At 59.7% G+C, this 26551-nt stretch overlaps 3 protein-coding genes across 4 annotated transcripts in view; 2 read left to right on the top strand and 1 right to left on the bottom strand.

Moving 5' to 3' along the window:
* The window catches only part of NOS3 (nitric oxide synthase 3), an 18067-nt gene extending 16981 nt beyond the window's left edge, over positions 1-1086 (top strand). Inside the window, 2 exon segments of the mRNA XM_070454890.1 lie at positions 99-293; positions 454-1086. Coding sequence (XP_070310991.1) covers positions 99-293; positions 454-615 — 357 coding nt within the window. The 3' untranslated portion in view covers positions 616-1086.
* On the bottom strand, positions 954-11736 carry ATG9B (autophagy related 9B). Of its 2 annotated transcripts, none has more exons than XM_070454903.1 (15): positions 11524-11736; positions 8290-8926; positions 8119-8162; positions 7909-7973; positions 7633-7794; positions 6944-7085; positions 4658-5412; positions 4334-4487; positions 3998-4177; positions 3066-3302; positions 2777-2910; positions 2511-2607; positions 2185-2311; positions 1958-2099; positions 954-1801 (listed from the first exon to the last, which is right to left on the bottom strand). In XM_070454903.1, the coding sequence occupies exons 2-14, from the start codon at positions 8834-8836 to the stop codon at positions 1972-1974; spliced, it is 2772 nt and encodes a 923-aa protein (XP_070311004.1). In that variant the 5' UTR covers positions 8837-8926; positions 11524-11736; the 3' UTR covers positions 954-1801; positions 1958-1971. The 2 variants fall into 2 exon arrangements, with proteins under 2 accessions (XP_070311004.1, XP_070311053.1); XM_070454952.1 differs by lacking the exon at positions 11524-11736 and having other exon boundaries at positions 2777-2958; positions 8290-8434; positions 8834-10731.
* On the top strand, positions 11294-26551 carry ABCB8 (ATP binding cassette subfamily B member 8). The gene is made up of 16 exons (XM_020873110.2): positions 11294-11477; positions 16064-16376; positions 16706-16861; positions 16943-17037; positions 17131-17236; positions 17886-18047; positions 18161-18246; positions 18364-18461; positions 18837-18942; positions 22118-22151; positions 22345-22481; positions 22671-22765; positions 22896-23029; positions 23516-23663; positions 25326-25576; positions 26229-26551. Exons 1-16 carry the CDS (start codon positions 11383-11385, stop codon positions 26352-26354), a joined length of 2142 nt encoding a protein of 713 aa, XP_020728769.2. The 5' UTR covers positions 11294-11382; the 3' UTR covers positions 26355-26551.

Genomic DNA, 26551 nt, shown 5'->3' with positions numbered 1-26551 from the left:
CTCACCCAGGACCCGGCCGCCCTCCCCGCTCCCTGGGGACCTGCCCTTCGCTCCGCGGGCCCCGCCGGGGTCCGCCCCTAACCCCGCCTCCCCTTCAGACCTACGTACAGGACATCCTGAGGACCGAGCTGGCTGCCGAGGTGCACCGCGTGCTGTGCCTCGAGCGGGGCCACATGTTTGTCTGCGGCGACGTCACTATGGCAACCAGCGTCCTGCAGACGGTGCAGCGCATCTTGGCGACAGAGGGCGACATGGAGCTGGACGAGGCCGGCGACGTCATCGGCGTGCTGCGGGTGTGGAGGGGCGGGGCCGGGGCAGGCGGACAGGGGCGGGGCCAGACCCGAACGGGGGTGGGGCCATGTCCGGGCAGGGGCGGGGCCAGGCGGAGGCGGGACCAACTTCCGCCCCACACTTCCACCGGTGTTTTGATCCTCCGCCCTCTTTCCTTCCAAGGATCAGCAACGCTATCACGAGGACATTTTCGGCCTCACGCTGCGCACCCAGGAGGTGACAAGCCGCATACGCACCCAGAGCTTTTCCCTGCAGGAGCGGCATCTGCGGGGCGCAGTGCCCTGGGCCTTCGACCCGCCCGGCCCAGACACCCCCGGCCCCTGAAACCCCTCTTGCTTCCCACTGCAGTTCCCGGAGAGAGGGGCTGTCATTCCACTACGGCTCTACCGCTGTCCTGTTGGCCTTACCGGGACCGGCCACTTCTCCCTCCCCTCCCGAGGTGACCTCTCACCGTTTGTCCAGAGTCTATGGAGACTGTTCGCATCCCCTGTACTATCTCATCCTCTCATCTCTGGGTCGGTTTCCCCAACCTAAGTCTGAGTCTATCTGGAAGACCCCTCCCAGCAGCGGTATTCCAGAGCCTGCAGTCAGCCCTTTGGTGTTTAGGTGAATTTTAGATCCCCCTCGACTCTCTCTGAAGTATCTTATCTTGAAACCTGATCTCTAAATCATTCAAATATTTATTATTGAAGATTTACCATAAGAGACTGGACCAGAAGTTAGGAGACCTACTAAGATGCCTAAGCCAGCGCTGTCAATTACAGTTACAGAATAATGACAAGCTTTGTCTTTTAACTTGTGCACATGGTGTTGGGGTGGTAACTCTTGGATGGAGGAGTCCTGTCCCACACACTCCTCTCTGACCCCTGCCCTGTAGAAAACTGGTTTCCAGCCAAGTGCAGGCAGTTCTCCAGTGAGGCTTCCTTGATCTTGACAAGAAGCCGGGACAGCCCTGGCTGCCAGGCGTGGGGAGTCCAGGACTAAGGTCACAAAGATGAGCAGCACAGCTGTGAGCACCCTTCACTGCTGGTTCCCCACAGCCACTTTCTTAGACGTCACACCGCCATGAGCTCCAAACACAGCAGGCCCCTCTAGTCTTTTCCGCTCACGGTCCCCATGCCCTTCCAGCAGTCCCATGGGAACCTAAGGGCCAGATGAGTCTGAGCACCTACTGCCTTTCAGGTCCTGTCCCCCATCGCTCCCTGATGTGTAGCTTGGCCTCTGCCTTGGCCCTGTCCGCCGGCATGAGGTCACTTGGTACCTTCTTCCCGGGCCACCGCTCCAGGACCGACAGTTGTCCCTTAGCCCCCTACGTGGGGAATGTCTCCAAGACGTGTTTCCTGAGACCTTGGGCAGCTCCTCTCCTACCGTTTCTCTGTTCTCTGGGCGAGTTCATCAGTGACTCCCAAGTCCGGCCCAACTAAAGCATTCATGGAGGTCTTAAAGAGGGCTCGGCATGCCTTTCCACTCCACCTCGCCCGATCTCCTGTGACTGGAGAAGCCAGGGAGCCTGGGGGAGGAAAAGCTCTTGGCAAGCAGTCCAGGGGTTCAGGTTCCAGAGATGACCACCCGGTCACCCCAGATTCCCACCACTGTTCCCGCCCCTCCAAGTCCGACACCACCCGATGTCCTACCCGTTCCCCCACCCCCGTGAGACAATACTGACCCCGAGGAGCCCACTCAGTCAGTGCCTGTGGCCTGGCCAGGCTCCTTCTGGGTGTCTGTGGGCTCCTGAAGCCCTCCAGGGAACAAACTCTGGGTCCTCTGGGCTCTCCACTGCTGTCTGGGGCTGGAGGCGGGGCTGGAGCCTAGTGAGAAATGCCATCAGTTGGGCAGTGCCATGATGCCCGCGGCTCCCTGGCATCTGTCCCCTGCACACCCTGACCGCCTCACCGTCACTGGACCAGCATGGCTTCTCCTCATCTGGAGAGAGGGTCTGTGGGGGGCTGGGCCACGGCCGGGACAGGGGGGAGGCTGAAGCCTCGCCCCACAGTTCCTGCTGCTGCTGCTGCTGATGGAGCTAAACAGAAGGGAGAAGATGAGAGGCCTCCCTCCTGTCACATTGTGAGGCCCAGCCCCGGGCCAGGTACAGAGACTGTCGACACCTCCTCCCCCAGCTCCTGTTGAGTAACTCCTTACACTCCAGCCCCCTCCACACTCTCCACTTTGTTCAGCTGCCTTCTCCCTCCCCTTCTCTTTTTGGCACCCCCTCTGCTCACCTGGTGCAGGTAGATGGCATGGAGACTCATCTCAGCAGATGCAAGCTCTGGGAGCTGGGCCAGCTTCTGGCCCCCAGTGCCTCCCGGGGACACACAGCTAGAACAGAGGGCGCGGTTGATCATGAAGACACACACATTACCCCAGGGAGAACCTGGCTTCATCTCCCCTTCCACATCACACACCCCCCCCCCCCACTCCAGTGCCCCTTCTCCTGGAGGATCAGCCCCACCCCTTGCTCCGGGCATCTCAGGCCCCCACCCCTCACCTTGAGTCCTGGGTAATTCGGGAAAGGGAGGCCAGGAGGCTGGCCGTGGCTGCGGCCGGGCAGGGGGCTGTAGGGCTGAGGTCTTGAGGCGGCCGGAGGGGCTGCACCAAGAGGTTAGCCAGGAAGGCCTCCGGCTGGGAGCGACAGGAGAGAGGGTCACAAAAGAGGAGGAGGGAGGAGGTCTAGGAAGGCAGGAGAGCAGACGGCACCAGTGAGCAGGTTAATAGAGGGGTGAGGCAAAGGGTGGTGGGGACAGGAGGGCAGACAGGCAGACCTAGCTCCGACGCACCAGAGGGGACGGAGAGGTGCTGAGGATCCCGGGGGCAGGGGGGCTGCGCAGCGAGCTGGCGCCCCAGGCGGCTGCGTCTTGCTGCACCCGGCCTCGCAGGTGCCCCAGGAACTTGGAGCTGTGGCCTGGGGGGCGCCATTGTGGGTGAACCAGGGAGAACCTCATCAAGGAGAGTTCCGTCTTCCCGTCCTCTGCGCGCTGAGACAGTGAAGCCTCGGTCTGTCCCTCGGAGAGCCACTGAAAGGAACGACAGCCCTTCAGGTGCTGCCAGCATCAGGCAGCACAGCTTGCGGGATCTCAGGTCCCCGACCAGGGGCTGAACGGGGGGCCCTGGCAGTGAAAGCGCTAAAGCCTGACCACTAGGCCACCAGGGAATTCCAGCCAACTCCACTTGGATAGCTGCAGTGGGGGCCTCGTGGGGTAGGCAGGACAGAAAACTCTAGCCCCATGGTGAAAGGATGGAGGCCACAAGGGGACAAGTTCAAGATCAGCCAAAAAAACACAGCCGGAGAGCAGGACCCGGGTCCAGACCCAGCGCTAGCAGATGATGTGGGCTCAGTGTTTTGCCGGCCTGTACGCATTAGATACGACTGGCCCAACGGCCTTGGTCAGGAAACACGTCCGTACCCCAGCCCCGTCCACTGACTGAGGCGTTTCTCTCCAGTGGTCTGCGCTCCCACTTACTGCTGTGACGGTGCTGGGCACCCTCTTAGGGCTCTCCACCTGTCATCTCAAGTGATCCTAAGAGGCCTGAGCACTGGCTAGTCATTGCCCGCATTTGAGAAATGAAGGCTCAGGAAAGTGAACGGGGGCGCTCGAGGTCACAGGTGCCAAGCAGTGAAGGTGGGGGTGGAACCCAGTTCTGCTTCCAGTGAGGCAAGCCAACGCCTACCCAACCTACCTGCCCCACACCGCCCTGGACAGGCTCCCACCTGAGGGTGTCCGTGCCGCTTCACGTCCATGAGGGCAAAGGAGCAGATGTCGCCGACCCCCGCCACGTCCACAGTAAAGTGCCGAAAGAAGTCGATAATCTCCAAGGCCCGGGGCCGAAACCAGAAGAGCAGAAACAAGGGCGTGAGGACAGGGGACAGGAGCTCCTCCACCAGGGAGACCTGGAGAAAGCAGGCCCGAGGCTGAGAAGGCCTTTCGGAGGGCAACCAGACTCGCCTGGCAGGCAACCTCCTACCCCATCATTCCAGGGGGCCTCCCCCAGGCCCCCGGGGGACAGACAAAAGCCTCCGCAGCCCGGCTTCCAGCGTGACCCTCACCGCTCGGTATTGCAACAGCCGCGCCATCTGCCTGTAAGAGCTGGTCCTGCCGGCAGGGCCGGTCTCCTCCGGGAGGTAGTGCATGTGGGCCAAGGCCGCCTGCAGCAGGAGCTGCGGCGAACGACCTTGGCCTTGCTCATCCGGAATGAAAGACCTAGAGGGCGGGATCGGAGTGGGGAAAGAAGGCGGCCTGCGGTTCAGAGGATGTGCGGGGGGTGGGATGGGGGTACGCTAGCGGGGGGGAGGGGAGAGGGAGGGGTGCGAGGACGCTCCAACCCAGGACTGAGGAAGGGCCCCCCCCTCCCCGGCCCTCTGCCATCGCACCTGGCCACGGTGGCCGCGATCCCGAGCGCGGTCATGGCAGTGAGCACGTGCTCCACGGCGAGCACGTCCTCGTCGTACACGGTGAGCACCAGCAGCGCGGCCAAGGGCGCGCCGGCGAAGAAGACGAGCTGGCGGGCCAGCAGCGCCAGCAGGGGCGCGGGGGGGGCGGCAGCGCGCAGGAAGGCGGCGGCCGGGCGGTAGGCGCGGGCCAGGCGCGCGCGCAGCTCGTGCGGCAGCTCGTTGAAGTGGCGCAGCTGCAAGCGGGCCAGGCGGGACCAGCGGCGCGTCCCCAGCGCGCCGGGCTCGCGCCGCAGCAGCTCGGCGTGGCTGTAGAAGGCGTGCAGCACCTGCCAGGCCAGCACCAGCGGGCTCAGCGCCAGGTTCGCGGCCGCCAGCAGCAGCACCGTGCGCCGCCAGCGCGCGGCCAGGGCGGCCCGCCGGTCGCCGCGCTTGTAGGCGTCGGGCAGCTCCCAGCCGCCGCGGAAGAGCGAGAAGGGCCCGCGGAAGAGGAGCAGGTCGACGTTGAGCGCCAGGCCGCGGCTGAGGAAGGCCGCGCCGCCGCCCCAGGGCAGCGCGGCGCGGGCGGGCAGCAGCCCTTTGTTGGCCAGCGCCACCTGGTAGTTGGTGTAGCGCAGGATGCGGTGATGGACGTCCAGCTCCGTCAGCGGCCTCGGCTGCACGCACAGCCCCCCGCTCCTCTGCAGCGCCAGCAGGCGGGACTGCACCTCTGCCCAGGGCACCGAGCTGAGCTCCTCCTGCGGAGAGCCAACTGCTGAGGCCAGCACCCCGGACTCCTGTCCATCGCGATGCCCACCCTCCGCGTGGCCAGAGCGGCATCCCCGCGTGCCCTCCCCACCGGCCTTACCCCGGGCCCTCCCGCCAGAAACCTACCGCCTTTCACAGCTATCCCTTCGCCTTCCTCTCTTTGCCACCGACCAGCGGCACCTCATCCTCGGTCTGAACCGGCCTCCCCAGGCCCCTGCCCCTCCTGGGCCAGGAGTCACGTGCTCCCCAGGGACCCCCCCCTCATAAGTTAAACTCCATAGGTATGTGAGCTCGGCCCCTTCCAAGCAGATTTTCCAGACACGCCCCCTCCCCATCCCGGCAGCCCTGCATGCAAAAGGCGCTCCACAGCTGCAGGTAACAGGGTGATCACTCTTTCTCCTTCCTAGGGTGCCAGCCAGCCGGGCGCAGAAGCCCCACAAGCTTTTACCTCGGCATGCTTGGAGATCCCACCCCCATCCCTTCCATCAGATTAACCTTCCTAAGACAGTGGCCAGGTCCCCATCTGGGGTAGGGGCGGGGGCCGTCAGACCTCACTTGCTGCTCAGCTGCAAAACTCATTTTAGCCCAGTTTCACCCAGCTTCCCCAATCCAGCTTAGTCACGTCCCTTCAGGCCAGCCTCTCCAGTCCACCCCAGGGTCTCCCCTACCTCTGAAAGGAAATGGGGAAGAGGAGAAAGAAGGAAGGAGAAAGAGAAGGGGTCAGGCGCCTTCCTGGAGGAGCGGTGATCCAGCTCCCGATCTTCCCTGTGTCTGTCCCCAGCCCTCTGCTGTGGCTCAGGCTCCCCTACTCAAGGGGGCTTTTGGAGGACCTCTCCCCTTTGCTGCACTGGAGGGCAGTAGAAGGTTCTGGACTTCTGAGGGGAGCAAAGGAAGTTGACTGCCAAAGGTAGCCTTTGTGCTGTGCCTTAGAGAAAGAATTAGGTACACAGGCAGACGGGGCGAGACCAAGAGGAGGAGAGAGTGAAGTGTGGCCAGGGACAGTGAAGGGGCCCACGAAGCAGCTCCCTGCAAAGTGAAGCCAGAAAGCAGGGTGGGCTCCCCCAACAGGGGCCTGAACACTCAGTGGCAAGCTGGTAGGTCAGTCTCCTCATTACTGCCCAAGATGGTCACTGCTCCTCCCCACCCCTTTCCGTCATGGGGCCTGGAACGCCTCCTCACCGCCTATCCTTCCCGGCCTGGTCGCAGTTCCTCCTGCTTCGTAAAACCAGAGGACCGCCCCTCTAAATCCCCAGTGTCTGGGCCACAAACACGTGGCTGCGCATATCTTCCATAACCATCTGCATCAACTAAGCCCCACAACAGTAAGGACCTCGGGTTCTCAGGGGTGGTACCCCACTTCCTAGCATTATTTGGGGCTAAGCCTAGGTAGGTGTGTCACAAAGGTCTTCTGCTCTCTTTCCAGTGGCTCCTCCTGTCTGCACAGGCTGCTGCTCCTCCCCATCCTCCACCCCCCAGCCCCCCGACATGGCACCCCAACACAGACACACTCATCCAACTCACCGGGGGGATGTGCAGGGCCTCCCTGTAAAACACCTGGATGTCCCAGTAGCTGAAGAGGTTGCAGACCGAGCGAAGCAGCTGGAACAGCCAGAAGGCAGCAGCCAGGATCAGCAGGAAGACCAAGAGGGGGCTGGAGCAGATCCTGTGTGAGGCGAAACAGACAGCAGGGACAAAGTAGGGGCCACATAGGAAGGGAGGCCAGTCTTGGGGAGCGATGGAGGTCATGGAGAGGGGGCCCTGCCAGACCAGTGATTCTCAGTGTGGGTCCTAGAGTTCCCCCAACCCTTGTGTCTGCAAGGTCAAAACTTCTCAGCTAATATTCAGGTTTTCTGCCATTTTTGTTCTCATTCTCCCAAGAGTATCCAGTGGATTTTTCCAGACTCTGTGTGGCATCATGTTCACAGATGGGATGTATGTTCCTACATTCATAGATTTTAAAGCCATTCTCAGCTTTGATGTCTAACAAGGTAAATGCAGATAGGATGCTCAAAACAAAAGCCCCTAGGAGTTGGTTCTCAACAAACAAATATTAAGTGTATTAAAGGTGTATTCTCCACCAATATTAAGTGGATTAAAGGTGTCCTCAAACCAAAACCTCAGAGAATGGCTGATCTAGACCAAGGAACAAAAGGAGGGGAGACTTTTGCGTTGGTCTCCCCCAGCCCCTGCCCCCGCCAGCTTTCACTCACCGCTGGGCGCACTGTGAGGAGGGTAGGACGGCGTCCGACAAGGTCACTTTGCTGTGGAGTGGCCCAGGCCGTGTTCGGTTACTTGGTTGGTTGGCAAAGAGAACACTGTAATCCACGCAACGCAGGAGGAAGGTTGTGAAGGTGACAATGAAAATGAATTGTCTGGGACGAGAGGAAGAGCGGTGCTTAAGCCTGAGGGCCGAGTGGGCTCCTGCCCCAGCCCCAGGCCTGCCAGGTTGGTCAGCCCCTCCTGCTGGGCCCCTGGGCACATCTTACCCCAGCTGGAAGACATCCTCCAGCAGGATACAGGTAAAGCCATTCCTCTGGTGGTAGCTGTAGATGTGGCCGCAAGTCAAGAAGTCAGCCTGAAGCATGATGGGCTTTTCCTGAGGATGCCTCCCGATCCCCCACCAAGTCCCCGGCCCACGGCACCCATCCCCTTGGCCTGCCGTGCCCCTTCTGCCAGGCTGCGCACAGAAAGGATATCTTGGTAAAGAAGCTGTCCAGGTTCTGGATGTGGTGCCAGGAGCCTAGGCACAGAAGGGAGAGCATTGGGGCGTGGCGCTCACCTGACTCCATGCCCTCAAGCTGCTGCCAGCCTTGGGGGGGGGGGGGTTAGTGGGGAGCAACCCTAGAGCCCCACACCCACCCGCTCACCTCGGAGCCCTTCCGGCACGTGAAGCAGGGGCTGCTGCTCCTCCCCATGGAGGGGTGAATCTTGGGACCCCTCGGGGTCACCGTCCTCCAGCCTCTCGTAATCCTGCTCGGGGATCAGAGGGCCTATCCGCAGCCCAGGAGAGTCCTGGGGGCATCGGCGTGGGGGAGGGGGAGTCCCCAAGGCCAGGGGAGGGGCAGAGTGGGAACCCCAGAGAGGGGGAGCAGAGACGGGTGTCATGGAGGGCTGGGGCTGCGCTGGGGGGGTGGCGGGGGTGGGGGGGGCACTATGGCAAGGCTGAGAAGCCCCTGGGGCCTGCACCGCCGGGCAGGGGAGCCCCAAGGCTGAAGGAGGAGCTGAGGAAGGGGCCCTTCTTGTGGGAGGGACAGGGGACAGAGAGAAGGAGACCCTCCCCGCCCCAGGTCCCCGACAGGGAGGAGGAGGAAGAGGAGGCAGTGGCGTGGGGAGCAGGGGCATGGATCCAGGCCCCAGGTCTCCCCACCGCCCCAACCGCCCCCTGGTCCCCCCCCAGCCCGTTCGCCTCACCATCAGGTCAGCGGCTTCTCCTGAAAGCTCGGAAGGATGGGAGCTGCTGCCGTTTCCGCAGAGGGCTGTGTTGCTGAGCAGGGATTTTGACAACTAGGACGGGTTGACAACAACAGCTCCGTGACTCAGTGGGGGCAGGCCTCAGGCGTCCCAACTCACAGTCACCAGTCCGACCACTCACACCCATTCCAGGGCAACCTGCGGCCAAACCTCTTAGGGCTCCACCTCCACACCTGGCAGGGCAGGAGCTACAGAGGACGGAAGGAGATCCCCACAGTCCCACCTTCAGACCTCAGGGGATTTAAAGGCGAGGCCAGAGAGCAGCAGCCAAAGCAAAAGCAAAAAGAATCCTATTAAAGATATTAGAGCTATGGGGCCAGGACAATATCATACATCTTTGGTGTCTTGAAACCTAATCTCAAAGCAAAACAAAACTTCTCTCTTCTCCCTACATACACACACACAGAGTGGTCAAGAGAGAAACACTTTGGTACCCAAAACGAAAAAGAAAAACGTGTACATGTTTTGTTGTTATGATGGTACTAAAGAAGGGAAAAGGGGAGACTGACTTGGCCTTCAGGTTGGGGGAAATTGAGGACAGGAAAGAACTTAACAGAGGAGAGGGGATTATTTTGGATATGAGATGGTTCTTTTACAGTAGGAAAGCGGGGTTCCTTGAAGCTCCATTGTGTTTACTGATTCATCCTCTTGAAACCCTCTCCACCAAGTTCTGATCCAGTTTTGGGGGCCCCGCTGAGAAGCGTCAGGGCTGACCCAGCAGAGGGCAGCTGAAGGTCCGGAATTTGCAAGGGCAGGTAGTTTGGGTGCCCCGTGACTGCGCTGAGCTCCTTGCCGCCACCTCAGGAGGAGGCGGAGGCCCAGGCAGCTGGTTTGGTGGCTTGTCCAACGCCATTCTTGAGGTCCTGAGTCATTAGGTTTCCTACTGAAGCCCATTCCCGCATGCTGACTCAACCACCCAGGTGTTAGGGCCCCCAGGGCTCAAGCCCAAGGGTTGATGTAGGGACCAGTCCAGGAAATGGAGAGAGAGAGAAACAGAGTGCATTCCAGACTGCCTTCTAGAGGAACTTGGAGGAGGAGCCTGTGCTTCTTCCCTGGGAGGGGAAGTGTCATAATAGCTCACAACTTGCAGAGTTTTATCCCAGAGCAGGAGGCAGAGCTATGAAAACATTCCCCAAATGGAATCTCACACTGCAGAGGGGCTAGGAAATCCCCATGATCTCTCTGAGATGTCTGCCCAAATGGGTTCTGTGGGGTTTCCTCTGGTCTCTCCCCAACCTCACTCACCCCAGTTTTCCACCATACGCATTTTAGGATCCTCTCATACACCCTCTGCACCCAGCCGCACTACAAACTAATCCTGGCACATTTTCCTCCCCAGTTTCACTCCAGATTCATCAATGGAGAGCCTCCCTACCACCAGCCCAATTCAAGTTATTATAAAGGGCACTTTTCCTTGCCAGGCATGGAGAGAGGAAGGAGGGGACCAATGAGCAAGACAGAGCCACTACCCAAGAGGAAGTCACAGCCTGGTAGGGAGGTGGCTATGCAAGCAAATAGTTACACGTAAGAAATAAATAAGAGAGAAATTGCAGGTGTAAGAGCTGTGCGGTGGCAGCTACAGGCAAGTCAGCCTGACTGCGGTAGGAAGGCATCTATCGGGGAGATGGATCTGGGGTCGCGCCAGTGGTTCTAAACCATTGTGTAGCGCGAGCTTATCAGAATCACCAGGGGAGTTTCCCCCCAAATATATGTGGCGGCCACAGCGGGTGGCGAGCTAGTGGTAAAGAATCTGCCTGCCAATGCAGGAGACAGACTCAGGTTCGATCCCTGGGTCGGAAAGATCCCCCGGAGGAGGGCACGGCGACCCACTCCAGTATTCTTGCCTGGAGAATCCCATGGACAGAGTAGCCTGGCGGGCTGCAGTCCGTAGAGTCGCAAAGAGTCAGACACACCTGAAGCGACTAAGCAAGCATGCACGTTGTCCCTGAAGCTCTGACTCGCCTAGGGGAGCGGGGTGGGTGGAAAGGCAAGTGCACATATTTTGGGGAAAAAAAAAAAAAACTCCAAACGATTTTTGCCCCTTGGTCTCCCAGAACCAGCGTTCTACACTCCCCTGAGAGTTCGGGTCACCTGGAAAGCTCTGAGAGCACGCCTAAGAGATTGACCCAGCGATAGGCCGCTGACGCGTTACTATGGATACCCGGCCGGGCAGGAGCGCACTCGGCACGCCCTCAAGACGTCACCTCAGAGCCCAACCCCGGAGGCGGGCGGAAAACATTGCCGCTTCCGGCTCGGCCCCGCCCAGAACTGGATGGGAGGGGGCGGGCCACAGGCGGCTCTCTCCAATCATCTTTGAGGCGCGAAAGAGGTTTCCTCCAATCACAGATTGCAATGAAATTGATGCTTCTTTCCGCCAATCAGCGCCGCGGCGCGCGGGGGTTGTCGGGATGCGGGCCGGAGCCAACATGGAGCCCTCAATGGGATCAGGGTGAAGCTGTCGTTGCCGCTGGTCCGGTTCTCTCCACATCATGCTGGTGCACTTGTTTCGAGTCGGGATTAGGGGTGGCCCCGTCCCAGGCAAGCCGTTGCTACCCCTCCGCTTCCAGACATTCTCGGCTATCAGGTAAAAAGGGACGAGACCTAACTGGGAGCGTGGGATACTGACCCACCTGAAGGGCGTGGGGCCCGCCGGGAGATGGAGTCCCGGGCTCTCGCAAGGTCTGCTGGGAGCTGTAGGCCGGCCTGCCCGGGGGGTCGACTGTCGTTCCCGGGGGATCGGCCTCAATTATAGCGACCGCCAGGTGCCGACGGGAGGCTCGGCGCGTCTGTGTCCGCGCGAAGGCTGGACGCAGGGGGGCGCTCTGGGTCGGGGACCACACTAGGTCTGCTCTCTCCACCAGGGGGCGCCGTGCTGCACGGGTATCAGTTCAGTTCAGTTCAATCGCTCAGGCTTGTCTGACTCCTTGCGACCCCATGGACTGCTGCATGCCAGGCCTCCCTGTCCATCACCAACTCCCGGAACCTACTCAGACTAATGTACATCGAGTCTGTGATGCCATCCAACCATCTCATCCTCTGTCGTCCTTTTCTCCTCCCGCCTTCAACCCTTCCCAGTATAAGGGTTTTTTCAGATGAGTCAGTTTTTCGCATCAGGTGGCCAAAGTGTTGGAGTTTCAGCTTCAGCATCAGTCCTTCCAGTGAATATTCAGGACTGATTTCCTTTAGGATGGACTGGTTGAATCTCCTTGCAATCCAAGGGACTCTCAAGAGTCTTCTCCAACACCACAGTTCAAAAGCATCAGTTCTTCGGCGCTCAACTTTCTTTATAGTCCAACTCTCACATCCATACATGACTACTGGAAAAACCAACGCCTTGACTTGAGGGACCTTTGTTGGCAAAGTAATGTCTCTGCTTTTTAATATGTTGTCTAGGTTGGTTATAATTTCCTTCCAAGGAGTAAGCATCTTTTAATTTCATGGCTGCAGTCACCTTCTGCAGTGATTTTGGAGCCCCCCAAAATAAAGTCTGTCACTGTTTCCACTGTTTCCCCATCTATTTGCCATGATGTGATGGGACTGAATGCCATGATCTTGTTTTCTGAATGTTGAGTTTTAAGCCAACTTTTTCACTCTCACTTTCATCAGGCCCCCCGTTTCTGGCCTCAGTCTTGGAATTGGTCTGGCGATGAGGACAAAAATTAAGTGTCCAGAGACATTCAGCATGGCTGTTGTTCCAGAGATTCAGTGTGAACTGAACAAAAATGGTTCCTAAATCTGTATACCTCCAGCAGAGATAAAAGCATATGTACGTGTTGGTGTTCGTTCAGCTCTGCACACGTTGGTCCCAAGAGAGAAAAACACAAATGGGGAACGAAAAAGATGCAGAGACTGTGACTCCATTGTAAACACTTTACAAGATGCAACTGATTCCTTTCTGATCCTAGAGTGAAAACCCGAGAGCCAGGCAAGCAGCAAATCACAGGGGCGGGTGGATGTGGACTTGTGTCCTTCAGGGAGCGCATTTGACTAATGGAGGGCAAGAGGGGCGGAGCTACAGCTTAGAAGTACTGGTGCTGGGAAGTAATCGCCAGTTTTTTGCAGTGACCAAACACTGCATGCAGGCTTGGCTCAGATGGTAAAGCATCTGTCTACAATGCCTGGGTTCGATCCCTGGGTCGGGAAGATCCCCTGGAGAAGGAAATGGCAACCCATTCCAGTACTCTTGCCTAGAAAACCCCATGGATGGAGGAGCTTGGTGCAGGCTACTGTCCAAGGGGTTGCAAAGAGTCGGGCATGACTGAGCAGCTTCACTTTCACTTTAAACACTACTTAGACCTTAGTTTGGAGAAGATGAGAAAAGCTGGAAAGTGGCCATGGTAAATTATTAAAAGGCTTGAATACAGTCCTTAGGAAAAGAGTAAGGGTGTCAGTGTTATTTAAACAAGAGCACAACCCCAGGAAAGACATCAAATAGTGTGCTAGAATTTGTGTGTTCATAGTGCAGTGTTTTTCAGACCTGCACGTCACAGCACAATAGATCAGAAAGTGAATTTAGTGAGTCTGGACCCTTTAGAAGGGATATAGGACTTCCCTGGTGGTACAGTGGATGGGAATCCACCTGTCAATGCAGGAGACACGGGTTCGATCCTTGGTACAGGAGGATTCCATGTGCCTCAGAGCAACTGTGCCTGTGGGCCACAACTGCTGAGTCCGCACTCTAGGACCTGGCCAGCATGCCACAACTTCTAAGCCACATGCTGCAGCTACTGAAGCCCACACACCTAGAGCCTGTGCTTCGCAGGAAGAGAAGCCACCACAATGAGGAGCCCGTGCAGGGCAACACAGAGTAGCCCCTGCTCACCACAACTAAGGAGAGCCCGAATGCACCAACGAAGACCCAGCACAGCCATATATGAATTAAATCTTAAAGTGAATATAATAGTATACATGTTTAAAAAACAAATTAGGGAGGGACTTGCCTGGCGATCCAGTGGTTAGGACTTGGGCCTTTCACTGCCAGGGCTCAGGTTTGATCCCTAGTGGAGAAACGAAGATCCTGTAAACCTTGAGGCCAAAAAATAAATAAATAGGGAAAGTATTGTTTTGTGAAGCATTTAAATTTTCTGCAACATACATGTGTTCACTGTGCTGGGTCATAAAGTAAAATATATTTCGTACTATTGTCTACAGTAAGTCTAAACCTTTACAAACATTCAGCAGTGAATCAGGTTACTTGTTCAGTCATTAAATCATGTCCAACTCTTTGTGACCCCATGGCCTGCACCATGCCAGGCTTTCCAGTTCTTTACCATCTCCTAGGGTTTGCTCAGACTCAGGTCTATTGAGTCAATCATGCCGTCCAACCATCTCATCCTCTGCCGCCCCCTTCTCCTCCTGCTTTCAATCTTTCCCAGCATCAGGGTCTTTTCCAGTGAGTCGGCTCTTGGCATCAGGTAGCCAAAGTGTTGGAGCTTCAGCATCAGTCCTTGCAGTGAATATTCAGGGTTGGATTTGTCAGATTGTTCTGCATTTCTAATGAGGGCATAATGCACTCAACACACATGACCATGTGCTGAACTCTGGTTTGTGCCAGGGCACTCTGCTGAGTGCTCTGGGGATACAGTGGCGAGTAAGATCTGACTTCCTGCCATCAAGGAATGTATGAAGTGGGGCATTTACAGAGAGCAGAACAGTGAGCTTCTCTGTCTATATATTTTTTCCACTTATATTTTGGATAGATATGAAATATGCGGTGGAAAACAGGCAGGTGGATGAGGTGGGGGAGATGTCACATGGAGGTGGCAAGAAGCTCAGGCAGGCCTCATTGAAACAGGGAAGGATGAGACTGAGTGTGTAGTTAGGAGGGTCTGGACATAGGAAAAACCATTGTTGTCAAGGAAAACCCTCTCATCCATTTGTTTTTAAAGCCTCTCCCCATCAGTAATCTCATTTGCATCTTTGATCACCCTCCCATCTACTCTTGGCCAGGTAACGGATACTTCTAACAGGCCTCCCTATAGCTGCTCCTGTTCTTCTCCAGCTCACTCTTCTCTGCAGGGATCTTTAAAATGCAATTATGATTATGGTCTTCCTTACTCTCTCAAGTCCACATGTTTTAAAGGGACGGTAATGGGTCCCCCGCTCCCACCACCCACCCTCAGCAAGCTTTGTCATTAGCTTTTTTTGTGTCCACCCCCCTGCCCTATACATTGTTGTTGTTCGGACACTAAGTCCTGTCCAACTCTTTGCCATCCTTTGGACTGCAGCACGCCAGCCTCCCCTGTCCTTCACCATCTCCTGGAGTTTGCTCAAGTTCACGTCCATTGAGTCGGTGATGCTATCTAACCGTCTCATCCTCTGCCACCCTCTTCTCCCCCTGCCTTCAATCTTTGCCAGCATCAGGGTCTATCCATACACCCACACTAAAGCTTAACCACCACGAGGGCGGTTACCTGTCCTGTCCTGTTGGTCTTTTGTTCCCTGGACCTCGGAGCAGAGCACGGTGCACAGTAGGCTGGTCACCCTGCATTGCCATGTGAATGCAAAACTGCAGATACCAAAACTGCAGGATACGGGGGATCTTGGCCTATGTGAGATGACTAGATGCAAGTTACGTGGATTTTATTTCTTTTTCTTCCTCCAGCTGACAGAGAGGGAGCCCGTCACCCTTTTCTTCCATGCCTTGTCTGTCACGTTAGCACTCAAGGCCCGGGAGGGGACAGAGTGATGGGGTGTAACAAGCTTCCGACCAGTGGGCAGAGTCTTGGGGTCCCTCCTGGCCTCACCACATGTAGCTGTGAGCTCATCACACCCAGTCCAGAGCCTGGATTCCGGGGTCAGACAACAGGGCCCCCACCTTGTCCCAGCTCTGCTGCTCATCAGTAAGGGGAGCGCCGTCCAGCTCTGATGACCCGCCATTCTTCTGAAAGAGCGGAGGTTGGAGACGGTGGCTGATGAGGGCCAGCCGTCCCAGAGACGAGCCGGGGGCAGACATCTTTAAGTTTCGATGACTTTCCACTGGGTGTGTTCGTCTCAGAAATAGAGGTTGCTTGAGAGCCTCCCTGAGACAGGTAGGGGGAGCTGTCACAATTCTCTTGTGACAGCCTCTGTCCCCCAGAGGGCTGAGTCAAGGCCGAGAGCCGGGCGCCGTGCTGCTAGGCTGAGGGACAGCCAGGCCCGTGAGCCGTCACCGGCATTCTCTCCCTGCAGGTCCTCCGATGGCCGCCCCAGCACCTGCCTCCTTGGGGCCGTGGCCCGGCTGCGCTCCCAGCTCCGGGCCCGCCTCCCTCGAGCACCTCCAGCTCCCATCCGGAGCCCCTCTGCCTGGCGCTGGGTTGGGGGAGTCCTCCTGGGCCCCCTGGTTCTGAGTAAGTGCACCCGCCTCGGCCTTGTGGCACTGTGTGAGGCAGAAGAGGGCCCCCCGGCCCACTCCAGACCCTGTGTCCTGGAGCCCCGCTTTAACTGGACGCTCTTCTGGCAGTTTCTGCGCCCCCACCTGCTGGTCCTGGGGGCAGCCGTCGTGGTGAGGTCTTCTCCCGCCCCCCGCCCCAACACCAGGGAAGGGAAGGATACAGCCCCCGTTTGCAGAAGCCCCCAGCTGCGCAGGGACAGCTTTCCTGCCCGGCCGAGTCTCAGAGGAGACCCCAGGCCACTGGCTTGGGGACACAGCTGAGGGTCCTTGGAGGACCTGCATGGGGCTGGGGGACAGGGCCCAAGTGTCCCCAGGGGCTGGCGGCTGGGTTTTCCTCTCTGAGAGACACAGGAACCTGCACAGTAGGGGCAGCAGTGAGAGAGGAAGAATCGGGATGGGGAGAGGTGGTCCCCCTCTGACCAGCTGCCCCCACCCCCAAGCTGGCGCTGGGCGCGGCCCTGGTGAACGTGCAGATCCCCCTGCTCCTGGGGCAGCTGGTGGAGATTGTGGCTAAGTACACGAGGGACCACGCGGGCAGCTTCCTGACGGAGTCCCGGAGCCTCAGCACCCACCTGCTCCTCCTCTATGGCCTGCAGGTACCGCAGGAGGGAGGGCTGGGGGGCCCCCTCCCCTCCGAGGAGCCCCGGGCATCCCTGAGAGCCGGGCCTCTCTCGCAGGGCCTGCTGACCTTCGGGTACCTGGTGCTACTGTCCCGCATCGGCGAGCGCATGGCCGTGGACCTTCGAAGGGCGCTTTTCTGCAACCTGCTCCGGTAGGGGGCGGGGCCCTGGGGCCTGGGGGCGTGTCTTGGGGGCGGGGCCTCGCCCTGAGGGCGTGTCTCCCTCCTCTCCACTTGCGGCCCCAGCCAAGACATCGCGTTCTTTGACGCTAAGAAGACAGGGCAGCTGGTGAGCCGACTGACTACGGACGTGCAGGAGTTTAAATCCTCCTTCAAACTCGTTATCTCCCAGGTCAGTGCCAAAGTGCTTCCCGACTGTCACACACACATTTGCTCACACTCTTGGGCCCCCTCGCCCCCAGCTTACACCAAAGCCAGAAGTCTGCCCTCTGGTGAGGGTGTGGGCGGGAGGTGCCAGCCAGCGGGCGGGGTGTGTCCAAGGTCAGGACAGGCTGTTTCTCTCCTGCAGTGAAATCCAACCTCCCTCGGAAAACCCTTCCCCAGAACTCAGACAAGAGCCTTTGCCGGCCCTACTTGCCAAGAGCATCGTCACGGCCTGGCCCTGGAGTGCCTGGCCCACTAACAGGAGAGCGAGCGACAGCTCTGCTGAATTCCTGATGTCTTTTCTTCATCCCCAGCTCCCCACGTTGTCACTGACCCCTCAGCAGGCCCTGGGCGGTATTGCCAGGCTGTCCTTTTTTTGATTCAGTTTCTCGAGCAGAGGACAGTGGCCTTGTCAGGAGGAGGAGAAGGCCTTTGTCCGTAGTTTCTCACCCCTGCTGGTCAGGAAAGGGTTACAGTCTGTGACTGGTGGCCTCCTGGGGATCAGACCTGTGGCCTCGCCCTGTGAGTGAGTGGGGAGCTGGCTCTAGCTAACGGACTCTTGGCGAGTCCCCAGATACTGGTGCTGACACCTCACAGGCTTCCTGTCCACTGCCCAGGGGCTGCGGAGCTGCACGCAGGTGGCCGGCTGCCTGGTGTCCCTGTCCATGCTCTCCACGCGCCTCACGCTGCTGCTGGTGGTGGCCACGCCTGCTCTGATGGGAGTTGGCACCCTGATGGGCTCAGCTCTCAGAAAACTGTCTCGCCAGTGTCAGGAGCAGGTATGGGAATTCCCACCCACCCGCCTTGTGCTCCTCTCTTTCTCTGCGCTCTGCACTCCTCAGTCACCCTCCCCATCTGCATCCCGGCTTCCTAACTCCTGAGTCCCTTGCAGGTCGCCAAGGCAACAGGTGTGGCAGATGAGGCCCTGGGCAACGTTCGGACCGTGCGCGCCTTCGCCATGGAGCAGCGGGAGGAGGAGTGAGTCCTGAGCAGGGGCAGAGCGCAGAGCTGGGGGGTGCTCCCAAAGGCCCCTCCATCCGCCCTGCACCCCACCTTGCCAGCTTCCTGAGGGCCGGGCTTGGCCTCTGTCCCTAGACGCTACGGAGCGGAGCTGGAGGGGTCCCGCTGTAAGGCAGAGGAGCTGGGTAGAGGCATCGCCTTGTTCCAGGGGCTCTCCAACATCGCCTTCAACTGTGAGTGAGCAGGGACCCCCGGGGGGAGTACGGGTTTGGCTCGGGGTGAGCTCAGAAAAGCAAGGGCGGCCCTCCACCTGCTTGGTGGCTGACGTCTCCCGAGTGCCAGGCAGCTGGTCTGCTAACTAGGGGAGGAGGCTGCCAACTCGGGCAGGCAGTGGGCACACAGGCCCAGGGCCACATCCGAGCCACGGGCAGAGCTGCTGGGGAGGAAGCAGTGAGGTGCCCCCATCCCCCTCGTTGCCAAAGGAAGAAAGGCAGAGACCATTCGGGTGACTTGCTGAAATGCCAGTGGGGAGTGGGGCAGGGACCGGCACAGGGGCCAGACCCTGTCCCCCAGCCTCCTCCCTGACCACCTGTCCTGGCCCCTCGCAGGCATGGTCTTGGGTACCCTGTTTATTGGGGGCTCCCTCGTGGCGGGGCAGCAGCTGACAGGGGGAGACCTCATGTCCTTCCTGGTGGCTTCCCAGACTGTGCAGAGGTGAGTGTGGGCCGTTCTCTTCCTGAGGGGCCCAGGTGGGGCAGGGAGCAGGGGGCGCCAGTCTGCTGTGTGTACGGTGACCAGCTCCCCCAGCAAAGTGCAGGGCTGGGGAGGGGGCCCCCTGCCTTCCAGCAGCGCCCACTCAGGGCTCCCCGCAACCTCATTCACTGACTGTACCCTCAGAAACGCAGCCGTCAGCTTCAACTTCCCAACAATTCAAAAGCTTCCTTGATAAGCCTTTTTTGTTTAATTGTGATAAAATACACGTAACAGAATTTACCGTCTTAATGTATTTGAGTACAGTTTATTAGCATCACATAACACTCAGGTTGTGTGGCCATCACCAGCATCCATCTTCAGAACGTCTTCACTTTGCGAAACTGAAATACTATACCTCGATGACCCCTTCCCCAGCCCCTGGCAGTCCCGTCCTGCTTTCTGTCTGTGAATCTGCCCACCTCGGGTCCTCATCTAGGTGGGCTCACATGGTGTCTGTCCCCTGGTGAGGGCGTCTTTCTCTGAGTGCGACTTCTCCCAGGTTCATCCATGTCGGGGCAGGTGTCAGAATTGCCTTCCCTTTTAAGGCTGAGTAAGACTCCATGTGGGCTCCCTTGGTGGCTCAGACGGTAAAGAGTCTGCCTGCACTGTGGGAGACCCAGGTTTGATCCCTGGGTGGGGAAGATCCCCTGGAGAAGAGAATGGCAACCCACTCCAGTATTCATGCCTGGAGAATCCAATGGACGGAGGAGCCTGGCGGGCTACAGTCCGTGGTGTTGCAAAGAGTTGGACACAACTGAGCGACTTCACTTTCTTTAAGATTAAATGTGTGGTAGCCCATCTTTGATGCAGTCTCTAAGAGCTGGGCTCCCACCCTCTGCTTGACCTTCCCCTGCACCTCCCACCCAGCTGGCTCACTGGGTCGGCGTCTCCGCTGGCCCCGTGTATCCACTGGCTCTGCCACAAGAGGACCCAGTGCGGGCAGCCTCCTCCCCTCCCCTGCCCCTTCCGAGCTGAGTTCCTGGCAGCTCCTTCTGCTGATTGCGTTTCCCCTTGCTTTGTCCTCCCCCCATCTACCACATACACCAAAACACGTGAAAAGTAAATAGATGCTAGATAAACAGAGTAAATGTGAAATAACAAGTAACTGAAGCATGAAGACTCGCCCCTGCGAGTTTGGACTTCCCCTCCTTCACCATCGGCCTTGTTACTGTCCAGGGCCGAGTGGCGCTCACCCCGAGGCAGGGCAGGTATAAAGAGCCCCCCCTTTCCCGCCCCAGGCCAGTGTCCCACAAAGACCAGGGTCCCCCCGTTTCTGCTCAGGGCTGCCTAGTCAGGCCCCTTCACACCCTCTCTGGTGCTGGACACCCCCCTCCTCCCCGGTGGCCTTGGGACACAGAGATCTGAGGGTTCCAGAGACAGATCTCGGGCCGCCCCTGGCTGCCCCTCCCCCGGTGCTGACCTGCATGGACACCCCTGGCTCCCTGCACGGGGTCGGCCCTCCTCCCTCGGACTCGCCTTCCGCTGGGCCCCCTCCCCCCTGTGGCCTGGGCACAGACCCGCTCCTTCCCTCCCCGCTGCACGGCCTGGTGGGCTAGCAGAGTGCCATTACAGACTCAGGAGAGCCCCTTGCATACACACAGGCCCTAGGCCCAGCCATTTGGGGGCCCCTTGCCATGGACAGGGGGCTTGCCTGGGGGCTCAGACAGTAAAGCATCTGCCCGCAATGTGGGAGACCAGGGTTTGATCCCTGGGTTGGGAAGATTCCTCTGGAGAAGGAAATGGCAACACACTCCAGTATTCTTGCCTGGAAAATCCCGTGGACAGAGGAGCCTGGTGGGCTACAGTCCATGGGGTTGCAAAGAGTCAGACACAACTGAGCGTCTTCACTTCACCATGGACAGAGAAGCCTAGTGGGCTGTAGTCCATGGGGTCACAGGGTCGGATACGACCGAGTGACTAACACACACACCCCACATGGAGCGCCTTCACCACCCACCTTGGAGGAACTGGGTGTCAGTAAAGAAGCTGGTGTTTCCTCCTGGGGTCTGGCAGGGAGGCAGGCCTGCCCTGACTTCAAGCAGCCTCAACCTTTGGACCCCATCCGAGGGGTTCTCAGTGGTGGCCCTGGGGTCCTGGAAGGGACAGGGAGGTACGCAGACAGACCAGGGTCACGGCCAGGCGTCCGGGTCTGGGTCCCCCTGGGAATGGGCCCAGCCACCACCTTATCCCGCGGGGCCTCCAGGGAGGGCGAGGCCTGCCTCCCGCGCCATTCCAGCGAGCAGGGTCACGTGCAACTGGTTTTTGGCAGCCACTCAGCACCCCTGCCAAGTCCTAGTGGTTTCCAGGCCTCTGGTGGGCCATGCTATCCTGACACTGGCGGAGCACGCCCCATCCCGGCTCCTCTCCATGCCTCTCGCCCACTCTGGCAAGCGCTCTGAGCCCCATCCCCCCCTGCCCCCACCTGGGTGCCGGGACAAGTGAGACCCTGGGGAGTCAGTCTTGCTTTCAGAAAACCCACACACACCGTCGCAGACGCAGAGTCACGGGCGGCCAGGCCAGCCGGGCGCTGTGACTAAGGAGCAGTGACTCACCCCCCTCCAGCCCCGTGTGACAAAGGTGGCCGCCCACCGTCTGGGCGCAGCTGCGATGAGATAACATCTTCAGGGAATTTTCTCTTGGGGTCCCCCCCTGCCCCCCGCAGTCCAGTGTCTCCTGTCTCCTTCTTCCCGTGGAAGGAGTAACATCCTTTTTTTCCAGTTCATTAGACCTTGTTTCCCCGGGCATGGACAGCCCTAGATCCAACCGCCTGGGTGGGCCGGGCCTCACCCTGCGCCCTGCAGGCTGCGGGCAGCATGGAGCCCAAGCCCCCTGCCCAGCCTTCCCGGCCGTTTCCTCCCTGGAGCCCGGCCCTCAGGGAGTCCCTGGCTGTCAGCACCCTCCAGGCCAGGAGAGAAGGCGGCTCTGAAGGGAGGAGTGACTTGTCCCAGGGTTGCCAGGGCCCGGGCCCCGGGGGCCCCAGGTTTCAGGAGAAGCCTCTCCATTTGGCCCCAGGCCACCCAGTTCCCCTGCCTCACTCAGCAGGCCCGCCCCGTGAGACCTGCCCCCTCTGCCTCCGGGCCGCCTTCTCTCAGCCTGTCCCTACTCCCCTCTTTCAGCCCACGTCTTCTCCTTGCAGGTCCATGGCCAACCTCTCCATCCTGTTCGGTCAGGTGAGCTGCAGTCAGGTCTGGGGGTGCGGGCGCCAAATCTGGGCTGGAGTCACTCACGTGACTTGCGTGCTGCGGAAACCGGGCGTCCGGCGAAGGGGACACTGTGAGCCCTTCCCCCCTGGGGCGTCCAGGAGATGCTGCCCCTTCCCTCGGACCCAGGCCTCCCTCACCCCAGACTTGAACCCCTCCCCAGGTGGTGCGGGGGCTCAGCGCGGGCGCCCGGGTCTTCGAGTACATGACCCTGAGCCCCGGCATCCCACTCAGCGGGGGCTGCAGCCTGCCCCAGGAGCGCCTGCGCGGCTCTATCACCTTTCACAACGTCTCCTTCAGGTCGGTATCAGCCGCCGCCTCTCCGGGCTGAGGGCGGGGGAGGGGGCCCGTCTGGGGACCCATGGGGCGGTGTTTCCTTCTGAATAAGCCCCCCTCCGGGGCTCAGGGAGACTTGAGAGCTCAGGAGGGACCAGGGTGACAAGGGTCCGAGAACCTGGTGCGACCTGAGGGTCTCTCGCCTCCTGCCAGCTACCCCTGCCGCCCCGGCTTCCCCGTGCTCAGAGACTTCAGCCTCACGCTGCCCCCAGGCAAGATCGTGGCCCTGGTGGGCCAGTCCGGGGGAGGTAAGAGGGGCCCACCACCCCCCAGCCTGTGACTCTGCCCCATGGGAACCACTCAGCATGGCAGGAGGGGCCCCGCTCTCCTGGAACATGCTTCGGAAACCCACGCCCCCCTCCCCTCCCTGACCCCCAGGAAAGACCACCGTGGCCTCCCTGCTCGAGCGCTTCTACGACCCCACAGCGGGTGTGGTGACGCTGGATGGGCAGGACCTGCGCACCCTCGACCCCTCCTGGCTCCGGGGCCAGGTCATTGGCTTCATCAGCCAGGTGAAGCTTGCTTCTCAGTCCTGCGGCCCTTGAGAGGGTGGGGGCAGGCAGGCAGTCTTCACTTGTCCCTGTGTTCGTTCACTGGGATCCCAGCCACTGCAGCTCTGCCTTCAGACTCTGTTCCTCAATTTAAGAGATCCCATGGGGCGGCCCTTTCAAGATCCCTGACAGCCCGTGGCATCCAGAAGGTCAAATTGTAATAATAAAACTCTTCCTGCCTATCTCCCCAGAGCAGGGTGCCCTGCCCAACCAGCTGGTCTTGCTCTCCTAGCCGCCTTCCCTCACCCCTTCCCGAGGGGCCCTGTTTCCTGCAGCAAGCTTGGCCACTCCCCACTCTGATGGGTCTGTCTCTGACCTGTAACTCTGAACCTCCCCACCTGCCCTCCACGGGGTCCTGTGTGGCCAGAACTGTCCTGATGGCACCCCTCAGGGGTTCGGGGCAGAGTCGGGATGTTTCCTGTGGTTCCCCCCACCTCCCACCCCCAGGAGCCCATCCTGTTTGGAACCACAATCATGGAGAACATTCGTTTCGGGAAGGTGGACGCCTCTGACGAAGAGGTTTATGCAGCCGCCCGGGAAGCCAACGCTCACGAGTTCATCACCAGCTTCCCGGAGGGCTACAACACTATCGTGGGTGAGTGCAGGGACGGCGTCCCACACGGGCCTGGGGGCCCACATGGGCTGGGGGGCGGGAACATGGTCATGGTGTCGGGGGAGACCAGACTGGGACCATGGCTAAGGGGGACAGAGGCGGCTCTCCGGGGACAGGGGAAACCACGCCCAGGTGGTTCAGGCACAAGCCGGCTGCAGGGACAGGAGCATTTTGGGGATACATCTGATCCGTGCCATGGGGACTCTTCAGAGTTCACCACGTCAGCTCCTGAGACCTGACCAGAAGCACAGGGTATTAATCTCTCTCTCTGGCTTTTATCCTTTAATGAAGGTGTTCCCACTCTTGTCATCCGTGGGGATGGGTTTGGTTGAGCAAGTCCCTGTTCTGACTCACCCAGAAGAGTGCTCTGGTGGTTCTAGAACACTGGGACGTTGTAGCGTCACACTAGAGTCTTCATATTGACGCTTGCAGCGTTGTGTGTTCCTCTCAGAGGTCCTTTCTTCAACCTATGGGCTCATGTTCGTTATCCAGAGTCTCTTGGCTCTGCTGCAGAATGCTGCAGCATTTCTCATGGTGCTAGACATGTCCGACTCTTTGTGACCCCACGGACTGTAGCCCACCAGGCTCTGTCCACGGGATTCTCCAGGCAAGAATACCGGAGTGGGTTGCCATTTCCTCCTCCAGGGCATCTTCCCCACCCAGGGATTAAACCCAGGTCTCCTGCATCTCCTGAATTGGCAGGCAGATTCTTTACCACTGCGCCACCTGGGAAGTCCTCTCTTGGTGCAGGCATATCCAAAGTTCTCAACTCTTTTTTTGGCCACACCTCGCTTCACACAGGATTGTAGTTCCCTGACAAGGGATCCAGCCAGTGTGCCCTGCAGTGGAAGCACAGAGTCTTAACCTCTGGGCCACTGGAGAAGTCCCTCTCAACTCTTCTTGACACTTAGGCGTCAGTCATGGCTTTCCTGGTGGCTCAGATGGTAAAGAATCCGCCTGCAGTGCAGGAGGCCCAGGTTTGACCCCTGGGTTGGGAAGATCCCCTGGAGAAGGGAATGGCTACCTGCTCCAATATTCTTGTCTGGAGAGTCCCATGGACAGAGGAGCCTGGTGGGCTACAGTTCACGGGGTCACAGAGTCGGACAGGACTGAGCAACTGACGCAGTTAGGCCTCAGTCTGCTGAGCTTAGCCTGCCGCGTTGTTCAGCCATCCTTCGAGGTCCGTGGCTGCTGAGACTCCCGTGGACCCTGCCCTGCCTGGAGGAGCCGGCCCACACCTCTCTCGGCGCTTTCCCTGTCCCCCCGGCACCCCGCTCTGTGACGGTCGTCACCTGGAGGCTCTTCTTGGCTCTCAGCCTGCCACCTCTGCTGTTCTCTGTGGGCATTTTGAACCCCACATGTGGTCTTTCCAAAAAGTCCGGGGGTAGGGTAAACTCCCGCCATTCAGCCACCCCCACTCCAGGAGCCACGTCTGTGTACAGCAGAGACCCAGGAGGCCAGAAGGCGGCTAGAGCTTCAGGGCCAGGGCGGGTGGGCCCGGGCCCGTTGCAGCTCCAAGCCGTGCCCTGGTGCGGGGAGGAGCCCGGCCTCCTCGGGCGTCACTGAGCCCTGCCGCGTGCATGGGGGTGGGGGATCGGAGTGCTGCCAGGCGTCACGCCTGCCCTCTCCCCTCCCGCCCTCCAGGTGAGCGAGGTGCAACCCTGTCTGGCGGCCAGAAGCAGCGCCTGGCCATCGCCCGAGCGCTCATCAAGCAGCCTGCCGTGCTGATCCTGGACGAGGCGACCAGCGCGCTGGACTCGGAGTCGGAGAGGGTCGTGCAGGAGGCCCTGGACCGCGCCAGCGCCGGGCGCACCGTGCTCGTCATCGCCCACAGGCTTAGCACTGTGCGCGGCGCCCACCAGATCGTCGTCATGGCCCACGGCCGGGTCTGCGAGGTCGGCCGGGGCCCTGGGGCTTGGGCCAGAGGGCTGGGATGGACACGGGGAGATGGGTGGCTCAGTTGAGCTGTGGGAGGGTCTGGTCTGGCCCCAGGAGCTGGGGGTTATGGTCTGGAAATAGCACCCATGTGAATTCAGGAGTTCTTGCCCTTCAGTAAGCCCTGGCTGCTCCGGGCCCCCGTTTCTTCCCCTGGGGGTGGGGGAGCAGTGAGCAGAGCTGCAGTGAGACCCCCAGGGTCACGGGGGAGAGTTCTCAGGAGCGCACGGTGCTGGGGGAGGGCCCTGGGGCTGAGGGGCTGAAGATGGGGCCCAGGGGACCCTGATGGGGCCCAGCGGGAGTTGCACCCTGAGGCTGGGTCTGCAGCAGGGCTCGGAGGCTGTATGGGGCCCGGCTCACAGACCCCCAGCCGCCTGCACCGGGCGAGGGGCGTCGGGCCCTGTAAGGAGGACAGCGGACCCAGAGGCTCTTGCACAATCTCGCTCGGCTAACAAGTACAGGTGCGCCAGCCGCAACCTGTGGCCGACAGTGCTCTGTCCTCAGGAGGGGCTCTGGCTTAGGTGAAGGCCAGCCCAAGGAGCTGGTCCTCTGAGGGCTGTGAGCTCTGGGCCGGGCGGAGGGTGACCCTCTGCCCCCCCTTTCTTTCTGCAGGTGGGGACGCATGAGGAGCTCCTGAAGAAGGGCGGGCTCTACTCGGAGCTCATCCGGAGACAGGCCCTGGACACCCCGCCTCCGGAGCCACCCCGAGTCCTTGGGCACCGGCACTCCAAGTCCTGAGAGGTCTGGTCACCGTTAGGCATCCATGGCCGAGGCCAGGGCTCAGCTCAGGGGGCAGCTCCCGCAGACCCAGCCCCCAGGAGGAGAGCCAGCGTGCTGGGTGGGGCGGCTCCCCCTGCTCAGAATAAAACCCCGGGCCAGGCGCTGGACTGGAACCAGCCGTCCTCCTGCCGCTAGGCTGCCCGCCTCCTGCTGGA

The sequence above is a fragment of the Odocoileus virginianus genome, chromosome 1 (genome assembly GCF_023699985.2).
Source record: "Odocoileus virginianus isolate 20LAN1187 ecotype Illinois chromosome 1, Ovbor_1.2, whole genome shotgun sequence".
Lineage (NCBI taxonomy): Eukaryota > Metazoa > Chordata > Mammalia > Artiodactyla > Cervidae > Odocoileus > Odocoileus virginianus.
The sequence above is the reverse complement of the archived record's forward strand: the minus strand, read 5'-3'. Positions and strand labels throughout refer to the sequence as shown.

Coding starts and splice junctions, on each gene's coding strand:
- ATG9B (XM_070454903.1), bottom strand. CDS start 8,836: ATGGTGAGGCGAACGGGCTGGGGGGGGACCAGGGGGCGGTTGGGGCGG. Junction 4,488..4,657: donor ATCGCGGCCACCGTGGCCAG/GTGCGATGGCAG, acceptor CCCGCCCTCTAG/GTCTTTCATTCCGGATGAGC. Junction 2,100..2,184: donor GCCATGCTGGTCCAGTGACG/GTGAGGCGGTCA, acceptor ATTTCTCACTAG/GCTCCAGCCCCGCCTCCAGC.
- ABCB8 (XM_020873110.2), top strand. CDS start 11,383: ATGCTGGTGCACTTGTTTCGAGTCGGGATTAGGGGTGGCCCCGTCCCA. Junction 17,237..17,885: donor TCAAACTCGTTATCTCCCAG/GTCAGTGCCAAA, acceptor TCCACTGCCCAG/GGGCTGCGGAGCTGCACGCA. Junction 22,152..22,344: donor TCTCCATCCTGTTCGGTCAG/GTGAGCTGCAGT, acceptor ACCCCTCCCCAG/GTGGTGCGGGGGCTCAGCGC.